The sequence below is a fragment of the Podarcis muralis genome, chromosome 15, assembly GCF_964188315.1.
Source record: "Podarcis muralis chromosome 15, rPodMur119.hap1.1, whole genome shotgun sequence".
Taxonomy (NCBI): Eukaryota; Metazoa; Chordata; class Lepidosauria; order Squamata; family Lacertidae; genus Podarcis; species Podarcis muralis.
This window is the reverse complement of record NC_135669.1, coordinates 30,939,198-30,956,984: the sequence shown is the minus strand read 5'-3', so window position 1 is coordinate 30,956,984 and position 17,787 is coordinate 30,939,198. Positions and strand designations below refer to the sequence as shown.

General features: G+C 47.1%; 1 protein-coding gene across 3 annotated transcripts; it reads right to left on the bottom strand.

Annotated features, from left to right (window-relative positions):
• Positions 1-1,230: 1,230 nt before the first annotated feature.
• KCTD7 (potassium channel tetramerization domain containing 7) lies at positions 1,231-14,094 on the bottom strand. 3 transcript variants are annotated; one of them, XM_028707322.2, is made up of 6 exons: positions 13,927-14,094; positions 10,075-10,224; positions 9,192-9,372; positions 5,703-5,872; positions 2,844-3,022; positions 1,231-1,880 (listed from the first exon to the last, which is right to left on the bottom strand). In XM_028707322.2, exons 3-6 carry the CDS (start codon positions 9,321-9,323, stop codon positions 1,504-1,506), a joined length of 858 nt encoding a protein of 285 aa, XP_028563155.1. In that variant the 5' UTR covers positions 9,324-9,372; positions 10,075-10,224; positions 13,927-14,094; the 3' UTR covers positions 1,231-1,503. The 3 variants fall into 3 exon arrangements, with proteins under 3 accessions (XP_028563155.1, XP_028563156.1, XP_077775494.1); XM_028707323.2 differs by lacking the exon at positions 10,075-10,224; XM_077919368.1 differs by lacking the exon at positions 13,927-14,094 and having other exon boundaries at positions 10,075-11,529.
• Between the last annotated feature and the right edge of the window lie 3,693 nt (positions 14,095-17,787).

Sequence of the window (17,787 nt, the reverse complement as noted above, 5' to 3'; positions counted from 1 at the left end):
ATTTGTACCGGGAGGGCAGGGGGAGAGGGATGAGAACAATTCATAGAACCCCAGACTACTCTAATCACGTGTCTTCCTGGAAATAATTTCCACTGGGTGGCATTCAACTAAGTTTTACTCAGAGTAGACTCACTGAAATGAATGAACATAAGCCATGCTGGATCAGGCCAACAGCCCATCTAGTGCAGCATCCTTTTCTCATAGTGGCCAACCAGATGCCTCTTTTGGTAAGCACGCAAGCAGGATCCAAGCACAAGAGCCCTCTCCCTTCCTGTGGCTTCCAGAACTGGTATTCAGAAGCATTACTGCTTCTGACCATGGAAGCAGAGCATAATCAAGGTGGCTTTCAGCCATTGATAGCCCTTTCCCTCCATGAATTTATCCAATCCTCTTTTAAAACCATCTAAATTGGTGGTCGTCACTGCCTCCTGTGGCGGAAAGTTCCACAGTTTAATCATGTGCTCTTAATTCAGCCAATAATAGGCCAATCCAATAAAACATCTGGCTGCGATGACCCTGCATGCTCCGATCCCCAAAGAAGCATGCCAGCCATCGCCAAGCTGAGAAAGTTTCCATGCTAACAGTAACTTCTGGCCATGAGATTTGGGGCTGGCTCACTGACACTTCATCAAAGTGCGGGAGAAGTTTCCATCCAGGTATAGTCAACAGCTAAAGCACCCAAAGCAATAAACAGGCACATTTATATATATATATATAACCGTTATTTTTGAATTCATTTAAGAATGCAACCTATGCGGTCTGAACAAGCACCAAGGAGTTAAAAAGAACCACCCAACACCTGCCCTTTGGGGTCAGGGGAGTGGAAATAAATTAAATTTCAACACAAACATGTAAAAGAATTAACCAATACAGACACATAAATAAAGCAGGGATTTAACACAGAGAAAGTTCAGACATTTGTAGAGATAATTCACTTCTGAAACCTCAGCATCTCTGAAAAGTACTTTGTCCTTCTGTCCTGAAGGTCGGAACAGCAGCAAAAAGTCACATGCCAGCGGAAGTGGTGTAAAAATAAAGTGCTCCTGTGCACTTCCAACGCCAGGTGGCTACAAAACAGCTATGTCCCCAGGGGTGCAGTTGGAAGATTGTGCAACGGTGTGGCGGTGCCCCCTAGGCAAGTGCAGGCAAGTGAGACCAGCGTGGACCGAAAAAGGCTTGATTGCAGGTTAGAGCAAACCTCAATACACACCAACTGGTTAGAGCAAACCTCAATACACACCAACTGGCATATACCTCTACTGGGACCCTGTGTGTCAGCCACAGTAGCATGTGTCCTTCCAGAAGGATTTCTGTTCCTTGAAGCAAGAATCACAGGAGAGACCCCAGTTTGCTGCATAGCTATGAATGGAGGTCAAGTTCTCCTGCCAAGATAAGACTCCAGCACGCTATCAGCAGTGCCACCGTTTCTCGGAACGCAGGGCAACAAGGCCATGGAGAAGATGGCAAAACCAGCCAGCTATCTCTTCCCACGCCCAGTTGGGCTCACCACCATGTGATCTTGAATTCGTAAATGGGGCGCTTGCAGTAGTAGTGGTTGATCAGGTGCTTGTCGCAGACCCCAATGCACTGGTGGTCCACCGTGATGCCCCTGCTGGAGAGGTCCGTCACGATGCAGTGGAGGAGGTCGTACACGTCCGCCACAGCCTCCCAGGGCCCAAAGGACACGTCCACCTCACAGTGGTGCTCAAAGAGCTTGGCCTCGCCCTCGCTCCGCTCAAAGCGCAGGGAGTTGAAGAGCGGGCACTCGTAGGGCGTGATGGGCATCTCCTCCTTGAAGACGCAGATCTTCAGCTTGGCAAAGCGGGCCTTCCGCTGCATGGCACGCAGCTTTGCAATCTCCACAATCCGCTCCAGGTGCTCTGAAAAGCAAGGTGTGTGAAAAAACAAACATTGAGAAGATGCGCGTTCCTCAAACGGGTGCCTTCAGATGTTTCAGGCTTCAACCTTCCACAGCCCCAGCCAGCACAACCAAGCTCCTTTCAGACCAAGTACAGTGGTACCTCGGGTTACATACGCTTCAGGTTACATACGCTTCAGGTTACACACTCCGCTAACCCAGAAATAGTGCTTCAGGTTAAGAACTTTGCTTCAGGATAAGAATAGAAATCGGGTTCCGGCAGCAGGGGGCCCCATTAGCTAATGTGGTGCTTCGGGTTAAGAACAGTTTCAAGTTAAGAACAGACCTCCGGAACGAATTAACTACTTAACCCGAGGTACCACTGTATTATATGGCTGGGATGCAGGTGGTGCTGTGGGTTAAACCACAGAGCCTAGGACTTGCCGATCAGAAGGTCAGCAGTTCGAATCCCCACGACGGGGTGAGCTCCCGTTGCTCAGTCCCTGCTCCCGTTGCTCGGTCCCTGCTCCTGCACGTCAAAGTGCAAGTAGATAAATAGGTACCACTCTGGCGGGAAGGTAAACGGCATTTCCATGCACTGCTCTGGTTCACCAGAAGCAGCTTAGTCATGTTGGCCACATGACCCAGAAGCTGTACGCCGGCTCCCTTGGCCAATAAAGCAAGATGAGCGCCACAACCCCAGAGTCGGCCACGACTGGAACTAATGGTCAGGGGTCCCTTTACCTTTATTATATGGCTATGCTGGCTGCAGGTGATGGGAGTTGCAGTCAGGGGCAGACCTTAGAAATATGCCACCCTGTGCCATTTGACACCCTTACAGGACCTGGTGCAACCACACCGCTTGCACTGCCCTAAATCTGCTTCTGTTGCAGTTCAAAACATTGGGAGGGCACCGTTTCAAAAGCACTTCTGGCCTGCTGCAAGACACACCCACAAGCTTCCTGCCCCCACCCCTTCAATTTACCTTTGTAATATGGCATCAAGCCCAGGAAAGCCTGCCGGACTTTTTCTCCTTTGAGGGGCTGGAGCTCTTCAAGAAGGTCTAGCAAGGGTCCAATGGAATAATATTGGGCTTCCTTGTAAACTGCCCTCACGCGTTCCCTTGGAGGCAAGTCGCCAGACCGCAGGAAATTGAGCACATCCCTAAAAAAATAAAAGGCGGAAGGAACTTGAGTATACATGTTGGTTGACGGCTACCTGTTCCCAAAACACACACTCCATCTCCTTTTCATTACATTGCAGGCAACAGTGTTCAAAACTAGGGCTGTAGCTTTCAATAGACTAATTGGTTAGATCAGCATTTCCCAAACTGTGGAACTCATACCTCCGGGAATATGCAAAAGGGTTCAAAGGATACAGGGCAGATATTTTTTATCTTACTTTATCATACTCTAACTTTTATATAACTTTTATATATTGCATTTGCTCCAGACTAGATAATATAATGTTATTAAAGCTACCCCAGAATTATCTTCACCCAAGAAACTCCAACTGGCCCAAGCAACCCAAGCAGATGCTTAGATCCAACCTGTTTCAGTGAAGCAGCCATATACCACAGGGGATTCTGGGATGCACATGGTGGAACAAATGCTGCAGGCCTTTGGGGCTAGCCCGGAGAGGGAAATTCTCTCAAGGGGAATCATACTGTCTTCATGTTTGTCAAGATAACACTGCACATGTGTTTCAGAGTTTTCAGCCATTTCTATTTTAAAAGTTGGGATATAGGAACAAAACAAAATGGGGTCTATTTGTAGGGTTGCCATATTTCAAAAAATGAAAATCCAGACACAAAAGTTGTTGAGTTTTTTTAGCAAAAGAAAAAAAATCCCACCATGAGGCTTTGAGCTATTTTTAAGGGAATTCAGCTAAATCTACACTTCCAACATGGCTTCCCATATGTCTGGATTTTCCCGGACATTTCAGCTATTTCCACCCAGATGCCATTTCCGAGGGCTGAATCCCAGCTATGTCCGGGAAATGCCAGACGCATGGCAGCACTAACTTAAGTAGCTGACTTTGCAACGTCAGGATATTACACATTTATTCTGAAACAGGAAGGTCAGCATTCCAAGGGCTGAAGAACCTTTTAATATCCTGTTTCCAGAGGCAAAAGCAGCACAGTCACTTTGACTAATCAATCCTATTAGTGACCACATGCAGCACAAACAAAGGGCATCTGTTACTTGCCGTCTGACCCTGTCCAGTGCTCAAAGTCAGGGCATGAGACGGAAAATCCGAAGGGTGCCCCACCCCATTCCAACCATCTCTTGAGCTGAAGCTCTTATGCAGTTTCCATTCATATTATTATTACTGTATTGGCCTGAACATAAGCCTCACTTTTCCCCCAAATTAAGACCATGAAAAGTTAAAGTACGGCTTATATTCACAACCTTATGGTATGCAGCCAGGAGCAAGGGGCAAAGAGTGCCAGGAGTGCAGCAAAGCGGCGCCCTCCCCGCGCGTAGTCCCCAATCCTCTACCCCAAGGCTGGGAAGGGAGAGAGCGAGGAAGGGGAAAGGCTGTTGGCAACTCAACACGGCTCCCCCCCCCCCCCGCCCCCAGTATGCAGCCAGGAGCAGTGAGGAATGGGGCAGCTTATATTCGGGTATTTTTTCTTTTCTTTTCCTCCCTCCAATTTTAAAGGTGCAGCTTATATTTGGGTGCGGCTTATATTCGGGCCAATACGGTACTATTAATTGCTTGATTAAACTTATTAGTCACTTTTTTACAAAAGCAACTCAAAAGCGATTCTCAGAAGGAATTAAATAGCATTTACATCAAAACTAGCATTAAACAAAACAGATAAAAAAGACTTAAAGCAAATTTGCATTTTTAAAAGGCAAGATTAAGACATCCCACCCACTCAAGAGAGCCAGTGTAGTGTACTTTTTTTTTAAGAGTGTCAGACTAGGACCAGGAGACCAGGGTTCAAATCTGCACTCAGCCATGAAGTTCATTGGTTGTGTCCTTGGGCCATTAACTGCCTGTCAGCCTAACCTACTTCACAGGGTTGTTGTGGGGGATTAAATGAGGCAGGATGAGAACCACACACATCACCTTGGACTCCTTGGAGAAAAAGGTGGGGTTTGAGTTTAATAAAGTAATAAAGAAGCCACAGATAATTAAAAGCCAAAAGCCTGTCAGAAATGTATTTGCCTGGTGCCTAAAAATATGTAATGATGGCACCAGGCAAGCCGCCCTGTGGACAATATTCCACAAATGTGCATCCAGCACGGAAAAGGCCCATTGCCACACTGCTACCCTCTGGATCTCGCTACCACCCAAAAAAGCACTCAAAATCCACCACTTCCAGTAATACAATATATACCTCCAACCACAGGAATATGTCAGGGAGCCCTGGTCCAGCAGAGTGCAGACATTCTGACCACAAACAGCTCCACCAACATTGTCCTTCAAAACAATTACCCCCAGTTCTTGTAAAGTTAGAACAGACTCCAAAGGTCATCTGCTCCAACCCACTGCAGCAAAGGAATCACAGCGAAAGAATCTCTGGCAGTCATCCAACCTCTGCTTAAAAACCCCAAATGAAGGAGTCCACCACCTTCTGAGAGAGTCCGTTCCACTGTTGCACAGCTCTTCCCATGAGAAGGTTCTTTCTCATGTTTAGTTGGAATCTCCTTTCTTGGAAGTCTAGACCTTGTCAGCTGCTGTTCTTTGGCTGCCTAGAGCAGTTCCCCTCACCCCTATGGGAACATGAGTGCGAAGGTAGAAGGGGCATACAGATCACACTACCTCCAAGGGACAGAGCCTTGCTCCTGGAGCTTTTGTAGCTAAGGGAGTGCCGCAGGCAAAGAAGACATACCCAAAGAACTTCCCATCTCGGTCAATAAAGTATCTCCCCTCCGCATCCGTTGGGATGTAGTGTCGGCCACTGAACATAGCCGAGAGCATTGTGTCTTCGTAGCGCCGCAGTGTTGACAACCTGGTAGTGAAATAAGCTCCTCCAACATTCAGTGGAACCACTTCAGGGAACTGGGAGGAAGAAACAATTTGTGTCGAAATTCAGCACATAGGTCGGCATTCAAGTATCATTTCCCATCAGTTGAAAATTTACGCTTGCCCTATAAAACTTCCCAATCTTCCCCATGCCCCACATCCTACCCAAATCTGCCCCCTAGACCAGATTTAGGGGGTATGCAGTTTCTTGTAGTGATGGATCAAGTTAATTCAGGCTGCACTGAATGCAAACAAGCCAGTGTGGAGAAAGTGGATGAACATATTTCTCCCTCTTTTTATACTTTTAATTTTTATTTTATTGCATCTGTATCCTAAATTTTCCTCCAAGAAACTCAAGGTCCCATACATAGTTTTCCTCCTCTCCATTTTATCCTCATAACAACCCTGTGAGGTAGGTTAAACTGAGAGGTAATGACTGCCCCTAAAGTCACCCACTGTGAGAGCTTCATGGCCAAGTGGGGATTTTAACCCTGGTCTCCAAGGTTCTAGTCTGAGACGCTAAGCACTACACCAGGGGTCTGCAACCTTTAAGACAAAAAGAGCCACTTGGACCTGTTTCCGAAGAAAAAAACACCTGGGAGCCGCAAAACCATTGCAACATTTAAAGCATGCGCGCCGCTGCCCTCCGATCTGACAGCGGGTGGGAAGGTGACATCGGGACAGTGCGTGACTAACGCACGCACCGTCCCATGCGACGTCACAGCCAGTACAGCACCCGCCACAGTGGGGAGTGTCGGGGCGCACAATGTGCCTCCTCCCCTCGCTAGTATCCGCCCCGGAGCCGCGGCAAAGGTGTAAAAGAGCCATGTGCGGCTCCGGAGCCGCGGGTTGCAGACCCCTGCACTACACCATGCTGACTCTCAGAATACTCGAACCTGATGGGATAATCTTAGGAAGCTGAAGGGTGAGAGTTTCAGGGCAGGCAAAAGAGAGGACTTTGTCACACGCTGTGGAAATCCCTGCTGCAAGATATGGGCAGTGGCCACCAGCTCAGAGGGCTTTAAAAGGGGACTAGAAAAATTTGAGAAGAGGGAAGTGGTCTATATTTTACTTCTTTAAGAGAGTGTATATCTTTCCTTCCTAATTACTAATCTATTTACAAAATAAAATAACATGAGCAAAACAGTAAAATCAGTTAAGAACAATAAAAAAGATGAACGCAGGGCAAATAAAAACAAGGGGACAGCTTGAAACTTTAATTTAAAAAAAACAAAAACAAGGGGGCAGTTTAACTATGTGCTCTGTGAAGAATGGTTTTGTTTTTTACCTGTTCTTAATCTTCCACCCTTCAGTTTCATTGGATGTCCACGAGTTCTAGTGTTATGAGAGAGGCAGAAAAATTTTTCTCTATCCACCTTCCCCATGCCATGCATAATTTTATAAACTTGTGTTTTGCCACCTCTTACTCACCTTTTCTCTAAACTAAAGAGTCCCAAACACTGCACTTTTTCTTCATACTGACACATTGTCAACTGCCTGAAGTCCAGTTGTGGACGACTCTGGGGTTGCAGTGCTCATCTCGTTTTACTGGCCAAGGGAGCCAGCATTTGTTTGCAGACAGCTTCCGGGTCATGTGGCCAGCATGACTAAGCCGCTTCTGTCGAACCAGAGCAGCACACGGAAACGCCATTTACCTTCCCGCCAGAGCAGTACCTATTTATCTACTTGCACGTTGACGTGCTTTCAAACTGCTAGGTTGGCAGGAGTTGGGACCAAGCAACGGGAGCTCACCCCGTCACAGGGATTTGAACCGCCAACCTTCTGATCGGCAAGCCCAAGGCTCAGTAGTTTAGACCACAGCGCCACTCGCGTCCCTTCAAGGGATAGCCCCACACAAAGCAGCAATCCAGTCTATGACACATGCCTCCAGGTCTGAAATTCCCAGTTGGTGCACCAGTCTCAGATAGGTCAATGTACCTTGGACCATAGCTGCTGTCTAACCATGAAGCACCAAAGCCCGGTGCAGGTTCACTCCCACCCCTATATGGCATTCTCGGGCGCAGGATGTTACTGGGTACCAGTTGCAGGGGAGCAACAGCAAGAGAGAGAGAGCTGTCACCTTGCTGCCCTGTACAAGGTGGGTTTCATGGAGGCGCCTGGTCGGCTACTGCAGAAGGCAGGATGCACGGGGCTAGGTGGACCTTTGGACTGATCCTGCAGGGCTCCTCTTAGGCTCATGTCACTGCTCAAAAATGACTCAGCAGCAGATGACTTTGTGTAGAAGGCAGAAGCAGGAGGCAGACTATGAGGAGACAAGGAAGGGTAGCACTGGCAGAGTCAGAGAGAGAGCAAGCGATCAGTCGCTCTGGGCTGGCACTTGCACCCAGTTCTGCACATCCATCTCCAAGATCAGCTGGAGCTGCAGACTGTAGGGGTTTTCAACTATTCAAGAGTACTAACAGAACTGCAAGCCACCAAGCAAACACAGCTTAGCAGGAGTCTGTAAATCTCCTATTTTCCCTCAGCTGCAAAAACAGGACAGTCATGTGATGTGCCCAGTGGACTGATATCCGCTCAACTGATGATTTTGTGCCCAGACTCCTCCTGTCACCCCCTAGTTGGGTGTATAGAACATGCTAACGCCCGAAAACCTAACAAGTCTGAATATTCCTAACTTACACTGAGTTTTCTCAGTCTTGAGGCTGGAAAAATCTTAGCAGCCAGGGTATTAAAAATGCTAGGTATAAACACTTTTTAAAATCGAAGTTGTTTTGAAAGGCATGATTTGTGAACAGCTTCTAGTTTATCCCACCCTTCAAGCTCAGGATGGGTTACAAAAACAAGAAATCATTAATATACATTTTAAAAAAAGTAAGTCCATTTAGGGCACTGGTTCCGAAACTTTTTTGGGCCACCCCCCCCCCCTTGGTTCCATACATTCAACCATACCGTACCCCATAAAAAACATTCAGAATAGTGGTTTACACAACCCACTCTGGCAGATAAAAAGAGAATAAAATTCAAAACAGTAACAATTGCACATTTACTCAAAATCCAATTAACACTATTGAGTTTAATCCAATCAACAAAACTGCTGAACTTGAATAGTCATTTACACCTCCAGCATCCCCCTGCCACCCCCCTTGCCTCTTAGTGCCTCCCTAGGTAATCCCACCACTCTACCCAGGGGGTGGTATCACCCACTTAGGGAACCACTGATTCTGGGGCTTGACCCTGCGCCCACCACTACAAGCCAAGCTGAAAGCAGAGTATTGTTTCTGAAAGAAGCTGATCCTCAGTGTCACTCTGGGGAAGCCTCCAGGGAGAGGGCCATTCCAGCAGCAGCCCCTGAAAACTGAAGCAACCAGGGTGCAAAAGGCACCAGCTCACTCACCTGCTGAGGTAGGAGGGACAGGGCGTGCTCTGCCTGGGTGGCCGTCGGCGTGGCAGGCTCTTGAGAGTCATCCTCCGCATCCGAACTCGACATGGCATCGCTCACTTTGGTCTGCCCCGTGACTACCACCATCCCTCCGGCTCTTGTAAGCAGGTCTGCTGGGCGGGCAGCCGTGGCAAAGCTGGCAGGGAGACAAGGGCCATGTTCATTGGGATGGGAGACCACAGCAGGGGAGGGGGCGCTTTCCTTAATAAAGAAAGGCCACTGAGGGGCAGCAGGCGCCCAGAGATGCTCCACGCCAACCCTTTACGAGTGTCATTGCTATTCTCAGGAGTGAGTCACAACACACAGGACTGTTCTATCTGCTGCCAGTCAGGAGCACACGCGCACGCGGGGAGGGGATCCAATTTGCACAGCAGCGCCAGGAAACCTCCCTGTCAGCTTTCGCAGCCAGAGACTCCCTCACTGGAGGAGACAGCCGCTCTTATTGGCCACCTAACCAGCTCAACCTGCTCTCAGCTGCCCAGGCTGTCATTTTACTTGCTCAAAGCTGATTAGCTGCTGGGGACACCTGCTGCTGAGCAGCCATTTGGCAATCCACACAGCTGTCAACCGAAGGCGCTGTCTGACTGGTTCAGCATGCGCTTGGCCACGCCCCACTAGCCTGTGGTTCCCCAACACCACACTGCCCCTCTAAGCCCCTTTTGAAATGGACAAAGGAAAGCATTCCTTGCCCGATCCACAGAGTTCCACCAACATTATTAATAGTGGGGAAACCGGGGTGGGGAGGTTTTGGCAGCAGCATAGACATTCAGAATCAAGTTAGGCATACTAATGGTCAATCAGAAAAGGGATGGGGATTCAATTTTTAAGTTAGTTTAACCTGGGTTCTGACGTGCATGCAGAAATCGCTGGAATTGCTTCTTATAACCATTTCATTTCTCGGTCATCCAGACAAATCCTGACATGTAACGGAGCAGAACATCAGCACTGCAAGCAACTGGCACTGGAATAAGGAGGTTTGCCTGAACGTCTGAAATGAAAGTAAGTCAGCTAGACTGATTGCAAGGGGATCCGTTTGTACTTCAGAATGAATTTCCAACCTCTGCACCTCAGCCTGGAGGAGACACAAACTGGTTATTTTTCTCTCTAGATGGCAAGGAGGCATGAGCCTACACGAAAGAACCAGGCAAAGTTACCACATGGACACAAAAAGGCAATCAAAACAGCAGCTCTCAAGGAGTCAGTACATCGCAGGTGAGCTCAAACCAGCACAATTTTGGCCAGCAATGTCCCAAATAAATTCATCTGATTTCATCACAATGAAATCTATTGATATCTTTCACAGTCCACCTCAAAAGGCCAAACAAAATAAACCTCTCTGAACTTTATTTATTTATTTATTTATTTGCAGCAATTTCCTCTCATTTCATTTGTTTCAGAGCCCCAAACTGGTAAGCTGCAAAGGTCTGGTGTGCAGCTTCATCGAAACTACTGTTCTAAATTGAGCTTGAAAGACAGTCTCATCTAATTGATTCCATTACGTAGGAAGATGTTCTCCCAATTTACAAATCACTTACCATTAGATCACTTCCTCATAATGCCTCAACAGGCAATTTTGTCACCTCTCCACATAGCTGGATAAATCATTTCCCACAACTGATGTTGGGTGGTTAGAGTTAGCCTGTTGCAGTGAAAACAAATCTTGTGGCACCTTAAAAGCTAACACAAATCTCTCAGCTACCACTGATTCCATTCTCTGCTTAAGGAGGGGGAAAATATTCAAACCAACCTTCAAGACATCCCAGATGTCTGGCACTGCTTTGAAACTGCAATGCTGACCCATAGGAATTTGAAATATTTCTCCAGCTGTTATTCTGGCATATTTTGCTTAATGTGATGCAGTCCCAAGAACACAAGAAGCTATGCCCTTAGATCATGAGCCTCTGAGTGGGCAAAGGGAATGTCTGTCAAAACATACTAAAGAAAGGATCACACTGAATAGTCAGGGGAATAGGTAGGTTTCTCTCAACAGCACAGAAATACAGCAATTTTCAAAGAGCAAGGATTGTAGCTCAGTGATAGAACACCAGCTTGCGAAAGATCCCAGTTTCAATTTCTGGAATCTCCAAGAAGGGCTGAGAATCTACACTGCCTGAAACTGCCAGCACTAAGCTAGAATCACTATAAAGCTCAAGGTTGGTCCACACACTTTTTCCACCTCTCCATTGTATCTTCACAACAACCCTGTGATTAAGCTGAGATATAGTGACTGCTCCAATGGTCACCCAATAAACTTCATGGCTGACTTGGTGGCGATTAGAAGCCTAGTATCCCTGATCGTAATCCAGCACTCTAACCACTATACCAGACATAGGCAAACTCAGCCCTCCAGATGTTTTGGGACTACAACTCCCATCATCCCTGACCAGTGGTCCTGTTAGCTAAGGGATGATGGGAGTTGTAGTCCCAAAACATCTGGAGGACCGAGTTGGCCTATGCCTGCACTACACCATACTTAGAGCTAGAGCTGCCACACGTCTGAACTTTTCCTGACATTACAAAGGTGGAACTGACGCCTGGGGAAATTTCCAAAAGGTGGCACCTTAGATTGGTGGCCTACTAAAAAAAGCTCAATAACTTTTGGTGTATAACTTTCTTACACAGTGATCTTTTAAAGTCTACTCTGCTGTTGCCCACCACCTATAGATAAGTCTAAAGTTCTTACATAAAGACAGTGGAGGCTGGTCCATTAGGGCAAATGGGGCAGCACCTCACCATTCTCTGTCTGTCCTCATCCAGCCCTGATCTGCCTGTCTTCTTACTTACAACCAGCCCAGGAGGTGGCCTAGCTGGCAGCCTCCTCTTCTTCCTTAATCTCAGTGTTGCCCTTGTCAAACTAAGCAGGGAGGAAGAGAATGAGGACAAAAATAGGATGAGTTGGCACTGCCTGTTATTGGGTCTGGCTGCACCTTCTATTGGGCTCCCTGCCTTCCGCCCCATCAGCCCCAATGGGCACCACCTGCCACTGTTAGTAAAGTTCTCACGAAGGGAATCCACAGTCATTCCATCTGCATGGATTAGCAGAAAGGGCTGCTCAGGAGGCTCAACAAAAATGAAGCAGAGCCGGTTTGATTTATGGCTCTTTTTTGCTTCAGCCATAAGGGACCAAAGGAGCCACTTTTCTCCCTCCTCTGCTGTCCAGTGGGAGCAGAGTGCAGATCACAACACCAGTCCTGCCCACAGGGTCCTGGACGCAGGTGCACCAATTATAGGGATGATGAGAGGCAACGAGGCTCCAGGCTGTTTTTCAGCTGGGTATCACAACAGGTGTGGTGTGCCACTGTGCTAGACAGACCTGTTGTGTATCAGAGCCACAAAAATTGTGATTAAGCCACGCAGCCTGTGCCAGCAGAATAGTCCCTATATACGCCCTGCAAAACTGCATGCATATAGGCCAGTAGTTCCCAAGCTTCTTCTCTCCCCCACCCAAGGGACAATTTGAAAATTGCCAACTTGGTTGACATCAGACCATGGCAACCGAAGTTCAAATGCCCATACAGCCACAACGCTCTACTGGGCAACATTGGCCAACCACTATCTTTCAGCCTACTGTACCTCACTGGGCCACTGCGCAAATAAAATGGGGACAGGCCGCTTTGCCACTTTGAGCTCCTTGAAGGAAAGGTGGGCTATAAATGCAATAAATAAAATTAAAAAGAAAAAAAACCCTCTGCCCGGAGAAACATGCCACACTCAACCCACACTCACAGATGTAAAAGATCAAGCTATGTATAGCCGCTTTCTCTGGCCTTAGATGATAAAGGGCAGAGAGATGCCACACAAACAAAAGGGAGGGGCCACAAAATGGACCACCCTTTTCCAAATCTGGATCCAGGAGATTGTTTTAGATTTTTCTCTAAAAATCTATTGTTTTTATGCTGGTTTTTATGCTGGTTTTATGCATTTTATGCATTGTTTTTATGGTGGTTTTAATGAGTATATTTCTTTATTGTGGTTTAGTCGTTTTTAGATACTGTTTTGTTTTGTTTTGTTTCAAAAAGGGGTTGGAAATAAATAAATTTATGTCCCCCTTTTTTCTCCAACGAGCTTAATGCAGCGTATGTGGTTCTCTCCGTCATTCAATCCCCACAGCAATCCTGGTCTAAGGTCACCCAGCGGAGCATCATGGCCAAGCAGAGGGAGTTTGAACCCTGGCCTCCCAGGTCCTGCTCCAACACTCTAACCACTACACCAATAGCCCACACAATATCACTATGCCACCCTGGCTGATTATTTGCTTAACTACAGCTCGAAGAGTCCTCTAACCACCAGGCTTAGTGACTGCGGCTAATGGGAGCTGGAGACCAGTTACATCTGTGGACCCACGTTTGAGCCAGTGGCGCCCAGGAGGTGGTTCAGTGGGGAGTGGGGTGGCAAATGCTTCGCCCTCCTTTCCTCTGCTCTCTCTCCACCCACCCATAGTTAATGGGCTTCCTTTCTGGGTCGGACGCCCAAAAGGGGAGTCGCCAGCAGGATCTCCCCCACTTAATAACAGGCAACAATGCCCCACCCGCAAAAGGGGAGATCTACTAATATGTACCTCCAGATGCACTCATTTAAAGAGAAGGGGGCGTGGCCATCACACCTCGCCCTCTGTCCCCGCCCTCTCCGAAGAAGGGGAGGGGCCATGTTGTCACAGCAACCTCCCCTCCAGACCCGCCTTCGCCCTCACCTGTCTGGTTTTCCCTCCGTGGGGAAATGACGGCGCTTCACTCCTCCTCAGCGCGTCCCACCTTAAGTATATATATTTATTCTCCACCCCCGACCCCCTCACGCGAGGCCCACCAGCACCTCCTCAGTGCCTGTCAGCTTCGCGCCTGTCAGCTTGTGCGCATGCGTGCCACTCCATCCGGGTACCTCCCGAGCTAACGGGACCTAGGTGGGGAGGAGGCAGAGAGAGGGAAAGTAGGCGTTGCAATGGGAGGGGCGTGTCGTAAGGAACCCCCACATCCTATTGGTTCAGTCCAAAATACGCGGGGAGAGGGAAAGCTCTGTCTCCCATAGCGACGAGAAGCGGTGAGCCTGCGGCTTTCTTGCTGCCATAGAGACAGAGAGGGTCGCTTTCTTCTTTCGAGCTACTGTCTGAGCGGGTACCATCTTGACTCATCCCGTCTCCATGGCAACGGGATGCAGGCCTCTTTTGTCTTCAGCCTTTCATAATGATGGAGAAGCAACCAAATCTTCATCCTCTTCCCCACGACAAATGGGGAAAATCTTCCCCTGCTGAATTATATTCATTTATAGGACACATTTATGGGCATAGTCCACACAAACCAGTTTTTTATTTTGAAAACAAATTACAGGCCATTTAATCAGAAAATTCCCTAAGCTGTGTACTTAACAGAATTACCAATGACTCTGAAATAAATCAGCAAAACTTTTTTTTTTAAATACACATAACTAGAATTACATATGCTTCCTGAAACTTTGTCAGTTTTGCAATAGCACAAAAACAATACATACAGCGCTCCTGAAATACTGGTAACGGCAGCAGTATTTTTTTAAAAACATTTTTTACTTATTTAAACAAGAGCATACACTTCAAAAACACACAAGAACGAAAAAGTTAAAGAAAAACAACAAATGAAAGAAAACTAGAATTAAAGACACACACACAAAATTAATCTGGTTTGTTTCATTCACATTCCCTGGATAAAGAGATAATGATTATTGGCGCTGGGGTCATACAACAATGCTTTTTAAAAACTGTTATATATAAATGGCAGCAGCATTACCAAGGCATATACCAGTTAAGAATTTAAGAACATAACAGCCTCCTGAATTAGGCCAGCTGCCAATCTAGTCCAGCATCCTCTTCTTACTGTGGCCAACCGGGTGCCTCAATGGGAAACCTGAAAGCAGGATTCAACCACAAGAGCACCCTCCCCTGCTGCGGTTTATAACCACACAACACATTCAGAAAAACCTAGTATAAGATTGACAGCTTTGCTAACAATGAATGTCTTATTTAGGAGAAGCATATTTTATGGCTCTTGAAAGATCAGTCTCCCTATCTGAAATTAAAAGGTGCAGCTGATGAGTGGGTTACTGGCCCTTTCATTGTGTAAAAATTGGGTGAGAGATCTTCTGACTTTTAGTTTCAGCAGTTTCCACCCGAATGAGTTTTGCCTTATCGAGCCACACACCCTTGCCAGCCCTGCTGTGCACCCTTTAGGTGGTTTTGCCTGGGTGGAATGTTTTCTTGCACTGCAATGCCTCTTGCTTGTCCTGAAGAGGTGTAGCTGTAGAACAAAGCTGTAGAACAGACTTTTATCTAGCCGGAAAATAACCTACTAAAGTAAGGTAAGAATTGCATGCATTGCTTTGCCTGCTTTTGCTCTCAATGTGCCGAACACTAAGAATGCAAATCTTTGGCTGAAACAGGTTTTCCACCAATGTTAAAACAACGTCCACCTGTACATTAAATATTATTGGGGGGAGAAAAAGGCAAGGACAAAGTTGCCAGCTTCTTTTTTATGGGCCTGACACCCACTGCAAGGTAAAATTATAGCTCTCCTTATTCCAGGTGGGAGTTGTGAGTAGTCTACAGCTCAAGCTGTGGAACTGTCAAACAGAAGAGGGCATGGCAGGGTTGTTGCTACAGTGTCTGATAAAGAGTTTTGCATTGCACCTCTGTTTTATATTGCCCTGCCCAGTCTCTTGGTTGCTCTGAAGGGTGACCAGAAGATGAAAAGATGTTTAGATCAGTCAAATTATAAACTCTGTGCATTTGGGGAGAAGAGTCTTCTTCTCCTGGCCTTTTAATTCACAGCTGAATGATAAGGAACAAGTGTAACCTGTGAGGACACTTTCCTAATCTTGAGTGTCTGTTGATACCTCAGTGAAACTGGTTTCGAAACTTTAAACAGGAATTGCAAAAAAGTGGTATTTTGACAAATTAGCACAGCCATCACCAGCTTCATGTCCTCCACATGTTCTGAACTACAACTGAGGCTGATAAGAATTGTAGTCCAAAATAGCTGGAGGGCACCAGGTTGGCAAAAGCTTGTCTACCAGCTATAAGCCTTTAAATGTGAAGGAAAATACTGGCCAGTTTTCTGTTATGTTGGGTGTTGCTGCAACTCAGGATTTCCAAAGCAGCTTTTTCTCCTTCCTCCAGCAGAGGTTACCCTCAGCTTGTCTATTGCATTTTATAATTTTTTTGTCTTCCAATAGTTCTGTGTTTTGACACCCTTTACAGACTTGACCTTAAGCCTTCTAGTATGTCAATGTTAGAAAACAGGAAAAGAGGCACTTTTATTATTTTTTTATAGCATCTGAGAGGTGGTGGATGTGGGATTACCCTTATTCCATATCCATAAGAATCCCAAATGATGAGCTTGGGCTGAACTGGGAAATGGCTACTTTGCTTATAGAGGTGAGCAGGGCTTTGCGCCCTGACTGAAATCTGACCTTCTACCAAGCAGAGTCCAACCACTATCTATGCTGACCGGCTGTGTCTCCCCTGGGCTTTCAGGAGATTCCAAACCCTACCTGGAATAGGATTCTATGATCCTGTGCTGCCATTGGGGATTGAATCTTGGATCTCCAGCGTGCAAAGCAGATGCTGTACCACTGAGGCCCAAGGGCTCAGCAATTCTGAAATGTAAACATGGGAGGCAGAGGGGGAATTTGGCATGGGCAGCTTTCAGCCGTGAGATCGTATTTGCTGCCATTCCCAATTCCCCATGCTCAGCCACCATGGAGTCTTGGTCCACTCTACACCAGTCCCTGAGATTTGAAGGTAAAGAAAACATTTTAAAGTTTTGATCTGGCATGCCAAGCCCACTTGTTATCCAAAGGACCATCTGCTCCCTTGCAAATTTATGAACAGATCAAAGAAAGCACTGGCTCATGCAGCACATATTGAACTCCATCACAAAGGAGGCAGCAGTGGCCACCAACCTAGATGGCTTTAAAAGAGGACTGGGCAAATTCATGGGGAGAGGGTGATCAATGGCTATGCTCTGCCTCGATGGTCAGAGGCAGTGGTGCTTCTGAATCCCAGTTGCTGGAAGCCACAGGCTTGTGTTCGAGTCCTGCTTGCGGGTTTCCCACTGGGGCATCTGGTTGGCCAGGATGTTGGACTAGATGGGCCATTGGCCTGATCCAGCAGGCTCTTCTTATGATCTTAACATACCGTTTCTTTAGGATCTGTGTCAGAAAGCCCTGCTCCGGATGCTAATGTCTTTAGAGGTGAGGCAGGTGGCAGCCCCAGCAGGGCATTCTTAGTGGTGGCACTCCTGGTGTGGAATGAACTTTGCCCCTAATGACATTCATGGGAATAATTGCCTCACAGATACTCTGTACACTTGACCTTGACATTGTCCATGTCCTGTTTGGGATGATGGGGCAAGGGGGATGCAGTCCAAGTCTCCCTTCCTCCACCCCCATTAAGCAACGACCGCCTATTGTCAGCTCAGTGGGTAGGCATGCAGATAAACCAACATTCACCAGTGTGGTCACAGCCCGCTGCTCACACACTTGCAGGCCACCAGCAGAGAAACACATTTCCCCCCCAAAAAATCACATA

What these genes read in the sequence shown, in the direction of transcription:
- KCTD7 (XM_028707322.2), bottom strand. Translation starts at nt 9,323, where the DNA reads ATGGTGGTAGTCACGGGGCAGACCAAAGTGAGCGATGCCATGTCGAGT. An exon ending in TGTCCCTCCTACCTCAGCAG is followed by an intron (nt 5,873 to 9,191) that starts GTGAGTGAGCTG and finishes TCTTCCTCCCAG; the next exon opens with TTCCCTGAAGTGGTTCCACT. An exon ending in CGAGATGGGAAGTTCTTTGG is followed by an intron (nt 3,023 to 5,702) that starts GTATGTCTTCTT and finishes TTATTTTTTTAG; the next exon opens with GGATGTGCTCAATTTCCTGC.